This window comes from Pelophylax lessonae, assembly GCF_965119305.1.
Source record: "Pelophylax lessonae genome assembly, chromosome: 5".
Classification (NCBI taxonomy): Eukaryota; Metazoa; Chordata; class Amphibia; order Anura; family Ranidae; genus Pelophylax; species Pelophylax lessonae.
The window spans coordinates 426,327,859-426,341,152 of record NC_138772.1 but is presented as its reverse complement, the minus strand read 5'-3'; the positions used below and the strand labels follow the sequence as shown (position 1 = coordinate 426,341,152).

The 13,294-nt window shown below is 39.4% G+C and overlaps 1 protein-coding gene across 1 annotated transcript in view; it reads right to left on the bottom strand.

Moving 5' to 3' along the window:
* The window catches only part of LOC309556825 (lipoxygenase homology domain-containing protein 1-like), a gene marked incomplete at its 5' end in the record, with an annotated part of 436,205 nt that overhangs the window by 299,655 nt on the left and 123,256 nt on the right, over positions 1 to 13,294 (bottom strand). Inside the window, one exon of the mRNA XM_082259345.1 lies at positions 5,422 to 5,550. Coding sequence (XP_082115471.1) covers positions 5,422 to 5,550 — 129 coding nt within the window. The remainder of the gene's footprint in view (positions 1 to 5,421; positions 5,551 to 13,294) is intronic.

Here is a 13,294-nt window from a genome sequence, read left to right as displayed (position 1 = left end):
ACCCAAAATATGCCAATGTTTAGGAATAAGATGCATAATATTCTGATGTTGTATCGAAAAAGTAGTGATAAATGGTACAGAGGGTGAGGCTATGCTAACAGGCCTCACTCCCAGTAAGTCTGCTCTGTCTATTTCACTCACCTGATTCACAATGGATTGAAGAGAATCAAGGTTGTATCCTTTTTCCACAAATCTCACCATCAAAACATTGGCCTAAGTTGTAAACTCATCTACCTCAGTGCAATTTTGTCTCAACCTCAGATATTGGCTTTTAGGTATCTACCTGAGCCACGAGTCATGATGGCAACTGTCCAAAGGGATATAGGAATTTCTATCGGTGGGTTTAAAAAAAAGTCGATGTAACAAAAATGCTTCCACCGTTCGAGATCTTCAAGTCCCAAAAATGTATCTCCTTTAGACTAGCCTCATGGTTGAGATATATCCCCCTATTGTTATTATTAAGGGAGTTCATGAATATATCCAATTCTGGGCTACTACCATCCCATAAGAGGATGGGCATAGATGACATCCTCCTCCCACCTAGCCATAAAAAGTTTAGTAAGGTTAGGGGCATATTTAACCCCCATGGCTAATCCGCTATCCTGGTGGAAAAATTGGCTATTAAACAAAAAAAAGTATGCGTTTCCGCAAATTTCAAGAGTTCCATAAGAAAAGTCATCTGACTGTAAGGTAAGTCAGATTCCTGTTCCAGATAGTATCTAACAACCGCTGAACCCAAGTCATGGGGTATGACCGTATATAAAGAATTGATATCAGCTGTGACCAACCACATACCCTCCATAGGTGTGTGTCTAATTAATAAATTGATCACATGTCGCGTATCCTTCACATATGATGGCATTTTCTGCACCAATGGTTGGAGAAAGAAATCAACATACCTGCCCACCCAGGATGTGACTGAGTCAATACCACTCCCTATGGGGGTGCCCAGAGGGCAGGTAATGCTCTTATGTATTTTGGGCAGGTAGCAAAAAATGGGGGTACAAGGTGCCTTCGGTAATGTTTTTTCTTTTTTTCTTAAAATATTAGATTTAAACCCTTTTATAACAATTTCTTCTAATTCCTTCTTGTATTTACCAACAGGATCCCGAGTCAGAGGGGTATAGGTTTCACATTCACCCACAATCCTATGCATTTCAGTGAGATAGTCGCATCTATCAAGTACGATGTTCCCACCCCCTTTATTGGCTGGGCGAATAACTAATTCCTTATTGTTACCTAAGGAGTCTAAACCTTCCTCTAGATCTTTGCTCATTTTAACATTCCGGATCTTAATCTGATCTAGATCCCTAAGAACTACATCCTGAAAAACTTTCAGGGATGGGGCAAGGGCACCAGGAGGGTTAAAAAGAGAGGCATTAGTAAGACCAGAGTTTTTAAACTCAGATGCAATTTCTCTATTTGCTTTGATAGGGTTGGTGATCAGATACCGCTTTATATTTAGCTTACGCACATACTGTACTTGTGTACATCCATATATGTCTAAATCTTGCTCAAATTTCTTGGTGAAGAGAATTTCAGGCTCTTATCAAGTAACATTTTTTTCAGAATGAGACAAAACTTGTGAGCTTGTGATACAATTGTACAGAGTTAGAAGACTTTAATAGACAGGCTGCTGTCCTGACCGATAGATTTGTAGAAGAGGGATATTGTTTGGAATCACTCCAGATCACTATTGGCCAAGTTATGGAATTAGATGGAAATGATCTGTTGAAGGATAAGCCTAAAAGTAATAATAATAATATGGATGTTCATTTCTTCCATTCATTACAACATTTTCTGTTCAGCACCAAAATGTGCAACGTATGATACAGAAACACTGGCATATATTGGGTAATGATAGAGTTTTGAAGTCAAAATCACCCAGTAAACCACAAGTAGTATTTAGGGGTGCCCCCTCTTTGAGAGATAAAATAGCTCCCAATGATCATAACCCACCTATTAGACATTAACTTTGTTTTTCAGAATCTTACAGGGTATTACCAATGTAGAAAGTGCCAGGTGTGTAGCCTAAATGGATGTAAAAATAGGAGAACGAATGGTTTTGTCTCTATGAGTATTTCACATGTGTTTGAGATAGAACCATTTATAACATGTTCTAGTACTGGGGATAGTGTATTTGTTGCAGTGCCCATGTGGGTTCCAGTATGTGGGCAAGACTAAACTAGCCTTACAGGTGAGGCTGAATGAACATATCACTAATATCAGAAAGGGTTTTAGAAATCAATCATTCAGTATCTAAACACTATGCAGCTGTACACATAAGGGATCCTACACATACTATATTTTTGGGCACTGGAAAGGTAGCTCTCTAGTTAGGGAGATTTCCAAATTAGAAATGGCTTGGATACATAGAAAAAAAATCGTATATTCTGAATGGTTTAAATGTATATGTAGATGTGAATGCATTTATCAATAACTCTTGTATTTGGAATTTGTTAGTAACAAGTTTTTATAATACGTGTACCTTGGCAGTTGTGAACCTTACTCTCAGTCCCGGTCTGCCTTTGGGGAGAATAAAGATAAGTAATGGATTCTTTTTAGCAACAAATGCATTTACATTATCACTTGTGCCCACTATATTCCATCTGTGGGCAATGGGGTTTAATATTTTATTTATTTGATTTTTACTCTATTTAAATTTTTGTTTTTATAATTATCATAGTTCATTTTTATTTTATAAGTATATTGTTTAAGTAATTCAATTTTTGGTCATTGGGTGGCATTCTAATGACTGGGTGGCAGTTTAACTTAATTTAATTTTTTTCCTTTAGAATGACACCCTATTGCTTTCAATACGGTGTCCCCTTTGTATCAATTTATGAAACTTCCTGTCATTTTTTGGAGAATCATATATGTATTATAGTGATTTATACACTAGAGAAGGGCAGTAGGTTATTATTTAGAATTTGCTTTCTGGAAGCCATTTAAGTGATATAAATATTGAGACCCTCGCTGGGCTATTTTGGTGTTGTTTGGAGTTATCCATATTTGGGGGTTAATTGGGGAGAGGAGGATTAGGGAGAGATGTCTCTTTAATGTCTATTTAAATTCAGACATCGTGACATGAAGGATAAATTTTAAATATTATATTTTTTAATTTGCCACTATATTTTTGAACTTGCCATTTTCAATACAGGAGGCTATCGTGTCCCTAGGAATTCAAGTAAAGGCATGGTTTGGCTTACTTCCTTGCTGGAAGTGAGTCTTGTGTCCGGCCGAGGCTTAGCTAAGTTTGTACTTTATAAGTAGTGGTGACTCAGCACACTGCTCGTACCCCAGGAGACATCAACGTATGATGAAATGCATTGGGTGGAGTGACATGCTGATATCACCGCAATTGCGATCCCATAAGGACGGGCTGTGTTTACATGCTGGCCGGCATGTTTGTTTTAAAGGGGATTTTATGTTGTCAACCATGTAAGTGTAATCTTTTAAGACATTAATAAAAAGTGTTAACGATCTTATATGTGGAGCTCTTTATGTTTTTGTGTGTCTCTATGATGTTACCATTTGAGTATCGGTGTGTGTAGCTTTGAGAGGACCCTGGACTATATAAAGGCCCCGGCTGGGTATTAAGCCAAAAACGTCATTCACCTCCTAATACGGGGTCAATAGGAGCTGGTAAGAGAGCATTTCAGCCTTTAGTGGTGGTGTTATCTGAGCCTACTTTTGGTGAAGGATAGCGGTGATTTATCACATGAAGGATTCCTTTTTTTAACAGCTGTGGACTGATTTGATATCAAGTATTTTTCTGACATTCACTATTAGCGCAACTCATATTTATTATATTCTTGTATTGTATATATCTCACAAAATAGTTGCAGCCTACTTTGTTTTATTGTTTTTGCACTAGCGTAGTATTTTTATTTTGTTTTTAATAAGTGCACAATTCCATCAGGATTCTTTTAGGGCCCATTAAGTATAATACCTGCTTAAACATTGGATGTATTAATGTTTCCTATAAAGCTTATATAATTTCCATGTCGGTGGGCATCTATATACTTATGGTTAATTATTATGTGCTGGTTGCAGTAGTTCCTTTGCTCCCAGTTGTTTTAAATTTCATTTCTTTGGAAGGGAATCCCCTCTGTTCACAAAGGCCCTGTCCTGGGTGGAGACCCTGCTAACTAATTTGAAACCCACTATTCCACTTAGCAAAGGTTCTGGTTCTCTTATTTACCTACAAGTTTAGTGTAATACCTGGTTTGCCATTTGTCCTAACCCCCCCCCCCCCCCAAAAAAAAGAGGACTAAAATTGTGAATGGGTTATATCAGTGAGCCCTATTAGCTTCATGTAACATTTACCCTGTCTCTGATAATGTTTTGAAGCATGTCAACCACACTTGAAGCGTCTGCACAATCTCTCACTTTTTTTTCCTATATATGTCTGCTGTCTATGACAGTCCACTGTAGCAATTCACATACTGAAAATTATATGTCGCCATTTGGTAATACCCTTTGATGTAAATTAAGGCCCCCATTTAATATGACAACCACTGGTCTAAATATACATAAAATACAGCGTAGAATAAAATGATTTACAGTGCACCATCAAGGGACAAACTAACAATGAACATCTTTTAGGCTGCCTTCACAAAACCATAACTCATGTGGTATTTTCATTGAAATACTATATTTTAATATTCAAAAATGTACATTTTCAATTTTATAAATGCAGTACTGCACAGATCAGATTAATTTACCGTACGCACATTTTCATAATCACTGTTTAAAGTACTTTGACTGCAAAAGTCAGTCTATAAAGATTATTGTTCAGGTTATCACTCCCTATTATATGGCTAACCCCAGGATAGCTGTAAGTTTGAAACCAGTCGATGAGAGTAAGAACTATTTGAAGCCCTGCCGCTGATAAAATAACGTGTTAGGCTCAATTTGCTAGGCCCGAACGCATGTGTTTTTTGCCTTAACGCATTATTTTTAGCCATATAACTATTTTTATCAGCTTGATAGTTTACAGAGTTCATAAACTAACAATTTATGAGACAATTAGGCTTTCAAAAATAAATTACTGTTTGAAAAGAATAGTTTTACACATTTATTTTTGGCTATTTTTAGAGAATTTTTTTATAAGTTAATATAACCCCAGGTCTTAGTGACAGACCTTTGTGCTTCTGCATGGATCATAATTTGACAGGTGCAAACAGAAGACAGGTGTTTTAAGAAATTAGTATTTAGGAGCTGGGTGCTATTAACACTATCTTATCATACAGACATATCTTGACCATTTTACATTTAGCACAAGACAAGAAAGCAGCAATCCTGACCCTCAAATCCCACTAAAGTAAACGGTGGATTTCCTCCTAGAAATATGGTCAGAATTTTTGTGCTGTGGGCTTATACTGTAATAAATGGGGTTGCTTTAATTTATCTACTCACTTTTGCTTGGGAGTGGGGATACTGATGGACTCAAATCCTGAGAATCGATAATGGCTTCATCCTGTTGGGAAATCTCTTCCCTGCTCTTGCTGGGAGTTGCAGATGTTCCTGTAGGCTTTTCTCTACCAACTTAAAGGAAAAATAAATTTGGTCCATTTATTTATATTCTGTCACATATATTAAAATAATAATGATATTGTCAGATGTATGTAGTTCTAACATATATGGTATTGATCTGTTTTCTTGATACATCCATATAACTTACATTTTGCGGCAATTCTATACTTTCCTGCACAATACAATTATTGACCAGTGGCCACCAGTTCTATGTTCTATTTATGTGACTGAAGAGACCTAGTCTAGCTGATTTGTTATGGACTTTCCACTGGTACCTGAACACATTACATTATAATCTTGTGACTTGCACACAGCTAAAAAAAAATCTGTAAAATAAAGATTTAGTGTAATTAAACTAAAGTGTATCTGAAGCCATAACAAATGCACTATATAGTAGCCCATCAGTCTCTAGATGCTTTGGCTGCATTAGCTTACATATTTATATTAATATTATATTCATATAACTCTACAGTAGATATGCATTCTGTTTTCCAAAATTGGTTGCTGGATTCATGTGTAATAAGGAGGTAGACATAACTTAGCGAAACTTATGTTTGACTACCTACCTCCTGTACATTGTGATCTCCACTGATTACATGGGTTTATTGCAGCATAATCACAATTTATGGCTCCGGGTAGGAAGTTACTTAACAAAGCGAATATTCATTAAGCCTAGTAAATAATATAAAGCTGTGTTTACTTCATTTGTCAAATCATGTGCAAGAAAGGTATCTGATTTTTAAAGTTCCTTGCACATGTTTGGGCATGTAATATGAATGCAGATTCATCTTATTTAGTAAGCTTAATGAACATATACTTTCAAAAATAAAAAGGCCCTACTCATTTGTTAAAAGTTGAGTTTGAAGATGTTCATTTATTTTTAGGAAAAGTTACAAAGGTAGGAATCTACCATACCATTTGCTGAACCCCTTCAATGTATATAATTTTTATCTGGTATATATTTTTTCCTTAACAAAGTAAAGCTTTATTCTAAATATATTTCATTTTAAAATGTTCTTCACTTCAAGCAGCAAACATTATGCTCTTAGCTAACAAATTACATTCTCATACCTGTGCAGTGTGTGTTATTTTTATAACAAAACAAAAAATGTCTGCTATTGTTCCACAGTAAGTATGTGTACAGGATTCCATAAATCAATGAACATAGACTACTATACAACATAACTCATTACAGACAATGACAGAGCTTCTGGCAGAGTCCTGTCTGTGACCCTCTGTATTGTCAGCTGAAAAACAATGAATTTACAACAAATTACTGTCCATGTTTATTTCATGATCAATAAAAATAGCTGTATATTTAAGACAGAAAGATGTATAAACCCATACATTCTCCAGAACAGACAACAACACAGTATTTGCATAGCCAGCCATGTGTTGTGAGCAGTGCCAGGAGAAGGTCCTTTAGTACAAAAGGTGAAAAGGCCAAAGTGCCCCTTTCCCAACCATGAGCTGTGAACTACTTTGGCAGTATAGTTTGCAGGTCCTGGAGCTTACACTTTTTTGCATCCTTCTCCTGATGAAGTGTTTGAAATGGCCACCTCATCTTCCTACCCCTTGGCCCAGCCTTGGTTGTGAGCAGAGATGAATTACCCACAAAGAGATTTACACAGAACGGAAGTACCAACAGCCATGGGCGTCAGCACGGGGGGGGGGGCAAGGGGGGGCGAGTGTCCCCCCCCTGGAATGTCTGGAATGTCAAGCTATGTGAGCAGATCGCTGCCCTGCTCCCTGCTCTCCCTCTCCCTCTCCTCTCTCCTCTCTCCTTCCGACAGATGCAGGGGGCGGGCCGGATTGAGGATACCCTGCTGACATCAATCAGGAGGGGTGGAGCTGCAGCTGGTGGAGGAGAAAGCCATCGGGACACACCAGCGGCGGTGACTTTGAAAAGTGAGTGAGAAGAAGAACTAATTGATCTGCTAATGGCATGATAAGACACAGTCAGGGGCAGTGGAGCAGGATGTAGATTTGAAGGGATTCAAGAGAAGGAAGGATGTTATTGTTAGTGGGTTATGCATGCTGCACCAGGCCAGAGGCAGCACTGGAGAACAGGGGCAGAGGTCAGTGGTGTGGCACACACATGACATGACATGGATTTTGATTAGAAGGATATAATCCTAGGGATATAGAGGCAGGAGGAGAGACTTTGCTTGTCCGCTCTCAACACTGCACTTGCACATTTGCTGCCCCAGCCCGGCCTCAGCCTACATTCACATTGGTCTGATTTGACATGCGATTTGACATGTCAAATCGCATGTCAATTTGGAGCCAATTGCCAGCAATGGAATCGGCCAAATCGGTGCGACACCAACTTTGCGGTGCTGCCTCGATTCCCAAAAGTAGTTTCTGTACTACTTTTGGGGATATGTCATCAAACAGTAAGGGGAGATCAGCAAACGGGCGTTCGCTGATCTCCCTTCCCTCCCCCTGTTGGCACCTGCCATGCCAGTCCCAGGTCTGCCAATGGGTGCATGGAGACCAGGAAACATGGCTGAGGACCGGTGCGTGTGTGTGTGGGGGGAGGTGGCCGACACTAACGGGGGTGTTTGGAAATGATCTGGTGGCTACACAGCTAATGGATTGTTTCCATATGAAAGGCAACACTTGGCTTGTCAGGTTTATACACAGTAAGTGAGATGCTTTCTTTTAGGCCTTGTTTTCATTTGTTTTCAGGGCAGTAAAAATCCACATTTACCACCACCCAACCATTCCCCTTTTTGCTGCAAAGGCAATGCCACTGTCATACATAGTACAACAGTGGTGCCAGGGGGTTTTACACACAGGCCCAATGTCTTTATCCACTGGGAGTGTGTAAAACCCTCAGCTGCCACTGCCATACTACATACTATGGTGGCAGTGCCTTTGTAGCATAAGGGAGAGTGATTGAGTTCTGGTAAACGTGGCTCAGTCATGCGATTCTACTGCCCTGAAAACGTAAATGAAAACAAGGCCTAAAAGAAAGCATCTCACTTACTGTGTATAAACCTGACAAGCCAAGTGTTGCCTGTCATATGGAAACAATCCATCAGCAGTGTAGACACCAGATCACTTCCACACATCTCCCGTTAGTGCCGGCAACCTCCTCTCACACACACACACCTCAGCCAGGTTTCCTGGGCTCCATACACCCATTGGCAGACCAGGGACTGGCGTGCCAGGTACCAACAGATGGAGGGAAAGGAGATCAGCAAACATTCAGCGTGCATTCAATAGTGTCAATAGTGTGAACATAAAACAGATTATGGCAGCTTGATTCTTCTATTAAGCTTTTGCATCAAGTTTCTCAAGCCTTTGGTTGCCTGTGCGTTATGTGATAATGACTAAGCTCCTCCCCTTCATGACATTGTTGAAAAGGGGCGGGGCATGGGTGACCTTAAAGTTACGCCCCCCCCCCCCCGAAAAAAGTTCTGCGGATGCCCATGCCAACAGCTGTCTTTCTTATGCGGCTCTAAAATTGCTCATCTGCTGACTTACTCTACAGTTTACTCCATGCAATAGAGCAAATATTAGTAGTGGATTGTGCAACAGTGTTTCTCTCAACTTTTGCTGACACTTAAACAGCCTCACACCTTGTGCCTCTCCTTGGTTTCCCTGACCTGTATGTGGGAGAAAGATGACTTCCCTTAATCTTCTGCAACTGTTGGTTAGCTTCTGGCACTCTGAGGGTTTGCGGTTTGCAGGACATACTTGGCCCATGGCAATAAACTATTTATCCTATTCTATATCCTGATATGTACTGTAGATGTAATGTTAACTGATTAAATCATTATTTAATGCAAGAACATGCAGTAGAAAAGATTGGTTAGTTTTATTGATCAATAATTTCAGTCAAGCGCAAATGTTCTATATATAGTTCAATATTTAATTTATGATGAATAGCTTGTCACGATCGCTGACAAATGACCGCATGTATGGCTATCTTTGGATTAGGTCCTGATGCTTCAGTTTTCTATTCAGAAGGGTGAAGCCTATGGCCACATGCATGTCATGGTAAACATCAGGCAAGAATAACAACATTTCTTTGGAGTCACGTGAGGATGAGCAGAGATCTCTTTGCTCACCATTTTTTGAGAAATTTCTCATGGCCAGCCTTATTCACAACTTACAGTCCATTGCCAGAAGAATCTGGTTCATGAGCACAAGTATTCACAGAGCAGTCACAGACATCTTTATGAATTGCACTTTGGCCTTAGCAAGTGGAGGAAGCTTCACTAAGCACTACGTTAACCCTGTCTCTAAATTGAAGTAGACCTATAGGCCCTGTCAGATTTTTTTTGCCATTTTTTCCCATTGTGGAGATTTCCCTTCACTTCCTGTCCCATAGCCAAACAGGAAATGAGAGGAAATTCCTACAAATTACGGGAATCCTTTAGGGACCCCAGGTCACCAGAACAAGTGTCCTCATTGGAAGATTTTCCTGCTATTACTTTTCTGGGGACAACCCAATATTCTAGGATTTTCTTCTGCTTTGATGTTCAATGACAAAGGTACAATGGGACAAATAGAGAGGGTGAACGGGGGCACTAAAAGCAATAAAAACTGACAAACATTCTAATCCCTTTCCACTCTATCCAAAACTAAAAAAAAGTTTTACCTTTAGTTATATTTCAAGGGTATAATACTGACAGCATCCTGCAAAGAGATATACATAATAACCATTCTAGTGAGAGGAGTCTCGCTTGTCTTGGAGTTTTGGGCACCACTGCTATCTGACAATTCTGGGTGTGTCAGATACACAGTGTCCAGCAGGCAACACTGGACACAGAGGTTTCAGGTAGGAGTGGAGCCAAGAATTCTTCAAGACAGTACAAATTCTACTCATCAGAATGGTGTGTATTCATCTTCTTAATTGAATTAGTGACACAGTCATGTTAAGTTGTTCCTAGCAGAAACGTATTAGTTGCCGATATTTATTAACTAGAGTAGACATGCAAAGTGGAGAAATTAGCAATCTAGGTTTTAACACTTTGACATCTTTTATTACTGTTATAGCAATATACTAAATGCAAAATGTAGGCAACAAAACAAAATTCATAACAAAATTCATGCATGTCTCATTATAATGCCAATCTGGTGTCCAGCAGTATTTTCTTTCCGTATTAGTCCATCATGGATCCAAATTTAAAAATGTGTTTAGAAACACTAATGATCCATTCACTAATGTGTGATTTTGTCCAGTAAAGTCTTCTTCTCTCACCAATTTATCAAACACTAAAGACAGATATGGAAGCAGGGGGGCACAAAACAACCACCCTACCTAAGACTCTGAACCTAATCTGGCTTTTGTAACCAGTGATAAAATATATGCAGTACTGTGCAAAGGTATTAGGCGGGTGTGAAAAAATGCTGTAAATTAAGAATACTTTCAGAAATAGAAGTGTTGATAGTTTATTTTCATCAATTAACAAAATGAGTAAAAATATAAACAAATAAATGAACAGAAGAGAAATCCAAATCAAATCAATACTTAACCCTTTGCCCTCAAAACAGCATCAGTTCTTCTAGGCACATTTTCAAACAGTTTTTAAAGAAACTCGGCAGGTAGTACTGGACAAACGGTTGGGGCTGAGCATAAGTTTGGCCAGAACATTGGCTGTTCGCCCATTCGGCGAACACCCGAATTTGCAGGGCACTTGACCGTCTGTTCAGCCCGCTGAATGCCCCACAATGCTCTGTGCATAATGCATTTGAAGCCCTGATTGGCTGAAGCAATGAAGGCTTTGCCCAATCAAAGCACAGAACACTGTCAGAGCCATGATTGGAGAAAGTCATGATGACTTAGGAAAATCATGGCTCACTGCTTATAGACCCACCCCACACTATAGATGGTTCCTTCCCAGAGTAGACATTTGCAGTGTAATATTGGTGTGGAGATAGATAGAAGAGAGATCATTGCTACTAGCGAGTTAGTGTGCTATAGTGTGCTATTGTGATTCTATTGTGAGTGTACAGTGTCAGTGTAGTGTGATTATAGTGATACTGCAGCGTCAGTGTAGTGTGTCCAAGTATTTTTACTGCAGTGTCACTGCAGAATATTTTTACTGCAGAATATTGAAGTGTGTCAGTGTAGTGCATCAGGGCAGTTTTACTGCAGTATATTGTAGTGCGCCAGTGCAGTTTTACTGTAGTATATTGAAGTGATATTTCTGTCAGCGGCAGTCCTCAAGTTAAAGTGCACCAAACACCACTTTCTAATGTTTAAAGTACATCCAATTACACATTTCCCCGTCTCTATTACATTTCGGTAATAACCCCCCCATCATATCTGGGAGGCCAACATGGAGAAGCAGACATTCCCATGCTACTGTGAGGGGGCCAGCAGCATATGTCGTATTGTGGCCTCATCATACATACTGGTTCCCCAAGCCGTTGTTTACAAAATAAAGAAAGCTTGCAGAGAAAATGTCTTTGATTTTTTTTTACTTTTTAAATGTCAGTTTTGCTGCATCAGGTTCTATACACAGTACAGATGTGTCACTTTACAGGCAGACTAAGGTGGACCTACTTTACGCATCAATGCATCACTGCTCATTTAAAAATAATCTTTTTTTGAAAACTTTTTTTGCATTAATACATGTCCCCCAGGTCAGTACCCAGACCTCTATCTATAAACTTTGTATGCCAAATAACTTGCATATACGCCTTCAAAATTGGCACTTGTTATTCTTCCACTTCAGGTCCTATAGTGCCTTGCGAAAGTATTCGGTCCCCTTGAACTTTGCGACCTTTTGCCACATTTCAGGCTTCAAACATAAAGATATAAAACTGTAATTTTTTGTGAAAAATCAACAACAAGTGGGACACAATCATGAAGTGGAACGAAATTTATTGGATATTTCAAACTTTGTTAACAAATAAAAAACTGCAAAAATTGGGCGTGCAAAATTATTCAGCCCCTTTACTTTCAGTGCAGCAAACTCTCTCCAGAAGTTCAGTGAGGATCTCTGCATGATCCAATGTTGACCTAAATGACTAATGATGATAAATAGAATCCACCTGTGTGTAATTAAGTCTCCGTATAAATGAACAAGGAACACACCAGACAGGTCCGAGATACTGTTGTGGAGAAGTTTAAAGCCGGATTTGGATAAAAAAAGATTTCCCAAGCTTTAAACATCCCAAGGAGCACTGTGCAAGCGATAATATTGAAATGGAAGGAGTATCAGACCACTGCAAATCTACGAAGACCTTACCGTCCCTCTAAACTTCAGCTCATACAAGGAAAAGACTGATCAGAGATGCAGCCAAGAGGCCCATGATCTCTCTGGATGAACTGTAGAGATCTACAGCTGAGGTGGGAGACTCTGTCCATAGGACAACAATCAGTCGTACACTGCACAAATCTGGCCTTTATGGAAGAGTGACAAGAAGAAAGCCATTTCTTAAAGATATCCATAAAAAGTGTCATTTAAAGTTTGCCACAAGCCACCTGGGAGACACACCAAACATGTGGAAGAAGGTGCTCTGGTCAGATGAAACCAAAATCGAGCTTTTTGGCAACAATGCAAAACGTTATGTTTGGCGTAAAAGCAACACAGCTCATCACCCTGAACACACCATCCCCACTGTCAAACATGGTGGTGGCAGCATCATGGTTTGGGCCTGCTTTTCTTCAGCAGGGACAGGGAATATGGTTAAAATTGATGGGAAGATGGATGGAGCCAAATACAGGACCATTCTGGAAAAAAACCTGATGGAGTCTGCAAAAAACCTGAGACTGGGACTGAGATTTGTCTTC